Source organism: Oncorhynchus masou, chromosome 29 (assembly GCF_036934945.1).
Source record: "Oncorhynchus masou masou isolate Uvic2021 chromosome 29, UVic_Omas_1.1, whole genome shotgun sequence".
In the NCBI taxonomy this organism is placed as follows: domain Eukaryota; kingdom Metazoa; phylum Chordata; class Actinopteri; order Salmoniformes; family Salmonidae; genus Oncorhynchus; species Oncorhynchus masou.
Window position 1 is genome coordinate 27,014,926 of NC_088240.1, and position 7,182 is coordinate 27,022,107.

At 42.5% G+C, this 7,182-nt stretch overlaps 1 protein-coding gene across 1 annotated transcript in view; it reads left to right on the forward strand.

Moving 5' to 3' along the window:
• Window positions 1–6,974, forward strand: part of cps1 (carbamoyl-phosphate synthase 1, mitochondrial) — an 88,444-nt gene extending 81,470 nt beyond the window's left edge. Inside the window, exons 37-38 of the mRNA XM_064944422.1 lie at window positions 4,555–4,684; window positions 5,060–6,974. Coding sequence (XP_064800494.1) covers window positions 4,555–4,684; window positions 5,060–5,218 — 289 coding nt within the window. The 3' untranslated portion in view covers window positions 5,219–6,974. The remainder of the gene's footprint in view (window positions 1–4,554; window positions 4,685–5,059) is intronic.
• Window positions 6,975–7,182: the final 208 nt, after the last annotated feature.

Genomic DNA, 7,182 nt, shown 5'->3' on the forward strand with positions numbered 1-7,182 from the left:
CAGTGATGGACTGGGCCGTCTTCACCACCCACTGGAGGGCCTTGCGGTCAAGAACGGAGCAATTCCCGTACCAGACCATGATGAAACAGGTCACGACGCTCTCGATGATGAAGCGGGAGTATTTGGAGAACACCCGGGGCAGCATGCCAAATTTCCTTAGCCGTCTTAGGAAGTAGAGACACTGGTGCGCCATCTTGTCAAGAGTGGTGTTATTGTTGGTCCATGACAAGATCTCTGTGATGTGGACACTGAAGAACTTAAAACTCGTGACTCTCTACTGCAGTCTAGTTTGATGTGGATCGGGGCACCCTCCTTTCAAACGTTATTAATCTACCTTCCGAAAATACCTCATCTTTTGTGACAACTGATGCGTCCTCTCATTCAGTGTGGAATTAAGCATGTAACTGTGTTGACAGTCATTGATCAACAAGTCATTTTGAATCCCGAACAACCCCAGGCAATTAAATCAAATGTTATTGGTGTTCAGCAGATGTTATTGTGGGTGTAGCGAAATGCTTGTGTTTCTTGCTCAACAAACAATTACACACACAGACATGGGGGGGAACAGAGGATAATATATGCGTAGAGAATGAGGGGATGTAAAACAGGTGTGCGGATGAACAAGACAAAACAAATGGAAAATGAAGGTGGAGCGGCGATGGCTAGAAGACCGGTGACGTCGACCGCCGCCCGAACAAGGAGAGGAGCCGACTTCGGCGGGAGTCGTGACAAGAGCGGCATAGACAGAGTGTATTATTATTTTATCTTTATTTAACTAGGCAAGTCAGTTAACTTCTTGCGTCGAGCAATCCCGTATCTGGGAGCGTAATCATAGCCTCAAGCATAACGCAATGTTAACTATTCATGAAAATCGCAAATGAAATGAAAGAAATATATTCACTCACAAGCTTAGCCTTTTGTTAACAACACTGTCTCAGATTTTCAAAATATGCTTTTCAACCATAGCTACACAAGCATTTGTGTAAGAGTATTGATAGCTAGCATAGCATTAGCCTAGCATTCAGCAGGCAACATTTTCACAAAAACAAGAAAAGCATTCAAATAAAATCATTTACCTTTGAAGAACTTCGGATGTTTTCAATGAGGAGACTCTCAGTTAGATAGCAAATGTTCAGTTTTTCCAAAAATATTATTTGTGTTGGAGAAATCGCTCCGTTTTGTTCATCACATTTGGCTAAGAAAAAAACCCGAAAATTCAGTCATTACAACGCCAAACCTTTTTCCAAATTAACTCCATAATATCGACAGAAACATGGCAAACGTTGTTTAGAATCAATCCTGAAGGTGTTTTTCACATATCTATTCGATGATAAATCATTCGTGGCAGTTGTGTTTCTCCTCTGAAGATAATGGAAAAATGCACGCAGCTGGAGATTACGCAATAATTTCGACGGAGGACACCAAGCGGGCACCTGGTAAATGTAGTCTCTTATGGTCAATATTCCAATGATATGCCTACAATTACGTCACAATGCTGCAGACACCTTGGGGAAACGACAGAAAGTGTAGGCTCATTCCTGGTGCATTCACAGCCATATAAGGAGACATTAGAACACAGCGCCTTCAAAATCTGTGCCATTTCCTGTTTGAAATTTCATCTTGGTTTCGCCTGTAGCATCAGTTCTGTGGCACTCACAGATAATATCTTTGCAGTTTTGGAAACGTCAGAGTGTTTTCTTTCCAAAGCTGTTAATTATATGCATAGTCGAGCATCTTTTCGTGACAAAATATCTTGTTTAAAACGGGAACGTTTTTTTATCCAAAAATTTAAGAGCGCCCCCTATATCGAAGAAGTTAAGAAGAAATTATTATTTTCAATGACAGCCTAGGAACAGTGGGTTAAATGGCTTGTTCAGGGCCAGAACGACAGATTTTTACCTTGTCAGCTCGGGGGATTCGATCTTACAACTTTCTGGTTACTAGTCCAAACCTGTAACCACCATTAGGCTACCTGCCGCCCCACTAATATACACTTTTATTAAAGTGACTAGTCTTCCATTATTAAAGTGGCCAGTGATGTCAAGTCTATGTATATAGGGCAGCAGCCTCTAATGTGCTAGTGATGGCTATTTAACAGTCTGATGGCCTTGAGATAGAAGCTGTTTTTAAGTCTCTCGGTCCCGGCTTTGATGCACCTGTACTGACCTCGCCTTCTGGATGAGAGCGGGGTGAACAGGCAGTGACTTGGGTGGTTGTTGTCCCTGATAATCTTTTTGGCCTTCCTTTGACATCTGGGGCTGTAGGTGTTCTGGAGGGCAGGTAGTTTGCTCCCTGTGATTCGTTGGGCAGACCTCACCACCCTCTGGAGAGCCCTGCAGTTGTGGGCAGTGCAGTTGCCGTACCAGGCGGTGATACAGCCTGACAGGATGCTCTCAATTGTACATCTGTAAATGTTTGAGGGTTTTAGGTGCCAAGACAAATTTATTCAGCCTCCTGAGGTTCTTCACCACACTGTCTGTGTGGGTGGACCATTTCAGTTTGTCAGTGATGTGTAAGCAGAGGAACTTGAAGCTTTCCACCTTCTCCACTGCGGTCCAGTTGATGTGGATAGGGGGGTGCTCCCTCTGCTGTTTCCTGAAGTCCACGATCAGCTTTGTTTTGTTGACGTCGGGTGAGAAGTTATTTTCCTGGCACCACACTCCCAGGGACCACACCTCTTACCTGTAGGCTGTCTCGTCATTGTTTGTAATCAGGCCTTCTACTGTGTTGTTTGCAAACTTGATGATTGAGTTGGAGGCGTGCGTGGCCACGCGGTCATGGGTGAACAGGGAGTACAGGAGAGGGCTGAGCACGCACCCTTGTGGTGCCCCAGTTGTGAGGATCAATGAAGTGGAGGTGTTGTTTCCAACCTTCACCACCTGGGGGCATCCCGTCACGAAGTCCAGGACCCAGTTGTACAGGGTGGGGTTCAGACCCAGGGCCTCGAGCTTGGAGGGTACTATGGTGTTGAATGCTGAGCTGTAGTCAATGATTATCAGTAGCATACTGTAGTAAAACTGTGCACTGTGCCCAGCTTCACACACTGACCAACGCGAGGTAGGTGGCCTGATCTTGAACATCTGCACGGTACCTTCAGCATTCAAATGCTAAATTGGCTTGCGCGATATTCGGCTTTATTAGTTTAGTGACAACCTATGAAATCTGCTAGGTTGTTATTGTTATCTATGTGCGGTTGTATGTGTTGTATGTTACCGGAATAAATGTAAACTATTGGAGACTTTTGGCTATACCTGATGAACAGGCTTAGTATAGATTTTACTTCAGGTTCACCAACAGCAGTAGTTTTTTTGGGGTAGTTTGGTTTTAAACAATCAGTGTATATGGTCATTTTTAGATATACCGGGTAAAGTTTATATTTTCATAACAAGAACAACAATCAAGTTTTGTGAGGCACGCTGCATGGCCGATGCAGGAGGAAAAATAAGGGTACTCCGTAAAAACGTCAACGGTCATAACCATTAGATTTTGAGGTGGGTGGGGGGGTTAAATCCAAAGTTGGCTATATATTAATTGGCTATGTCATAGCTCATTTGTAAACGGTAAATATTGATACAATACTAGCTCGAACACTTAATCTGCAAAAATGACAGGTTAATTTAGTGGTTGATGGTGATTTCAGAACCGAAGTGGGGGACTAAAAACACGTTGCCCCCCACTAATCTCATATTGGTGGTGAGGTGGTGCCTAGTTTCCCTTATGGCTCAGCTCAGGTAACCAAAATAGTAGATACACCCTAGACATGCATCATTTACACACACACATACACACACGCAGAAGTCAGTTCAAACAGATCCGGATCAGAGAGGCCCAACTCATGAGCTAATCAGCAGAGGATTTGGAAATTGAATGTGTTTATGCAACGAATGTTAGTGCATCAAACTGAATCGCAACGATTCGTTCTCTAATCAAACCAAATCCCACATCGTTTCAAGCTAAAAATGTATCAATCCTGTATCGTATCGGAGCCCATGTAAAGTATCTAGATGCATATGGAATTGTGTTGAAAGGGAAAGATGCACATCCCTAGTATTTTGCTAACATCTCACTCCTTACAGCTCTTACTGCTTCATCACTATAATATATTTGGCCTGTGATTAAACTCTGAATAATGTCTCAGAACACACAGTCCAATTACACAGAATTATAAGGAATTGTGAAATATAACAACGAGGAGTGCACACACACACGCACACACTACTCCTCCTTACACAGTGCTGTTGTCAGCCTCAGGAGAAGCACGTGATGTGTGTGTGATTGTGTGTGTGATTGTGGACAGAGGATTTGATGTCACCTTTGTTTTAATGTGGTTGTCATCTGTGTCCCCTCCATATTATCATTAGCATTCCATCCTGATGTGTCTCTGTCTGACAAAAGGCTTCAGATATAAATGTATCTTTAGATGCTTTACCTCGTCTGTTTATCCACAGCCCCGTTTTCCTCTTCTCTCATACTTCCTCCTCTCTTCTCCTCTCTCTTTCTCTCTTCTCCTATTCTCCTCGGTTCACTGTAACCTTTCTCTGTGTATGTGTGTAGGCTGATCAATGAGGGCCACATTGACCTGGTGATAAACCTTCCCAACAACAACAGCAAGTTCCTCAGGGACAATTTCCTGATCCGCAGGATGGCTGTGGACCACGGGGTGCCTCTCATCACCAACTACCAGGTACACAGACACAGTGACAAGATACACACACACACACACACACACACACACACACACAGAGGGACAAATGCAGGTACACAAACATGCATACTCCACGCCATACAGACACACACGCAGGGACACACACACAGAGACACATGCAAGCTCTCTCATACACACACACACACACACACACACACACATCCAAAGCAACTTACAAGAATTGAACTGACAATCATGTCTTAAACAGATTGAGACACCTTTCCAGGGTCAGTTTCAATTCAGGAAGTTAACTGCAATTGCAAGTTTTACTCATAGAAAATCATTATTTGGAATTGGAGTACTTCCCGAATTGAATTGACCCCATCACTGAACCTTTCCCTGTGGTCCCGTCAGGTGGTCAAGCTGTTTGCTGAGGCCATAAAGTATGCCAGCGAGTTGGACACCACCAGCCTGTTCCACTACCGCCAACGGGACGCTGACCGCCAACGGGACACTGACCTCGAAAAGGAAGCTGACCGCCTTAGGGACGCTGCCGCCGGACTGCAGCGCTAGTTGGATTGGTGTAAGAATATTGGGCCAGAGGGAGTTTCCACCATATTTCTTACATCAGTCAACTCCTCTGAAATCCATGAAGGGAAGCAAACACTTTAGGAGAAAGGACAGAGATTTGGACACAGGGCTCATCTTCCATGACAACTGTTGCTGCCTGTCTCTTTTCCTTTGTGATGTCTGGCGGATACTGTACCAAACATAGTTACTATAGCATAGATAGTTACTGTAGCAGAGATAGTTACTGTAGCAAAGATAGTTACTGTAGCAAAGATATTTACTGTACCAGAAGTTAAAGGGGTTAAACCATTGTTATTGACACCTGTAAATGTAGCCCATAATTATATGCCAAATCTTTATACATGTGTTTTAAAGACATTTCACATCTAGGGATAGAGGACATAGTTTGTTTGTTTGTGATCTCATTTAACCACATCCAAGGGCAGTATCTTTCCTGTTTACACTCCACAAACACATTTTTCTTTATCTTAGTATGGCTGTATTTTCCTCATACTGAAAACACATAAAACACCTTTGATATTTTGTTCGCCAGTTCAGAAGCCTTCAACATTTTAAAGTCTAAAACAGACCTTGCTGACAAACCTTTAAAAGCAGCGGGTGGCCATCCTATTATCTCTGACCAGAACATCGGGCATCATGTTCTGTTCCAGTGACTACATGTTGACTCACCACTGATCGTCTCTAACTGACCACCGCGGCCAGCCGCTGCTTTCAGCCGTTGGTCGGCATGGTGTGATTTGTACGTAGTAATGCCTGCTACATTAAAGGACTCAGTTTGGCCAGTGACCCACACTACTGCTTCATGCATTCATGCATTTTGGTTATGGACTAAAGATGGTGCTATGGACCCAACTAGGATTGTATGTGTGTGTTGAGTGCAGTGTTGGAAAAAGTACCCAATTGTCATACTTGAGTAAAACTATAGATACTTAGAAAGTTACTCAAGTACAAGTGAGTCACCCCCCTGAAGTAAAAGTCTAAAAGTATTAGGTTCTAAATGTACTTAAGTGTCTAAAGTTAAGATAGAAATCATTTCAAATTCCTTATATTAAGCAAAGAAGACGGCATCATTGTCTTGTATCAAAAATGTACAGGTAACCAGGGGCACACTCCAACACTCCAAAACTCATTTCGAAAATATGCATTTTTGTTTAGTGAGTCCACCAGATCAGAGGCAGCAGGGATGACCATGTGTTCTCTTGATAAGTCCGTGAATGGGACCATTTTCCTGTCCTGCTAATAAGGATTCAAAATGTAACGAGTACGTTTGAGTGTCAGGTAAAATGTACATACTTTTCTTCAGGAATGTAGTGAAGTAAAAGTTGTCAAAAATATAAATAGTAAAGTACAGATACCCCCAACAAAAACTTCTTATGTAGTACTTTAACGTATTTTTACTGAAATACTTTACACCACTGGTTGAGTGTGTGTGTGTTGAGTGTGTTTTACTAGGCACCCTTCGAGATAGCTTTTACATTCTTGATATTTTGAGGCCGATATCAAGTTGTGAATTTATCCAAAGTGCTTCTCTCTTAAAAAAAATAACTATCTGGAAGTTTTTGTGTTATTTTGGGGACAATTTTAGCTAACGATCCTAACAGCTGATTAGTTATATTTTACATGTATTTGTGTGTCCATGTTTATAAATAACATGAGCTTACATTTCAAAGTACTCTCCCTTTCATAAACATCTGCATTCTGCATACATACAAATCTAATAAAAGCAGTATTCACCATGTTTTAGCTGCAGTCTATGTTTATCTGACTGTATCCCTGGGTTTACCCTGCTGTATAGAAGTTAGACAGTTTTAGTGCCCTAGGGAATCAGGTTTTGCAGGACCATAGAGGGCTGTTTTAGTCTCCCTCCCCTGACCTAGAATTAACACTACTAATCAGATGAGTACATGTTTGATTGATTGGTTGGGTTTAAATAGCACTTTTTCAGT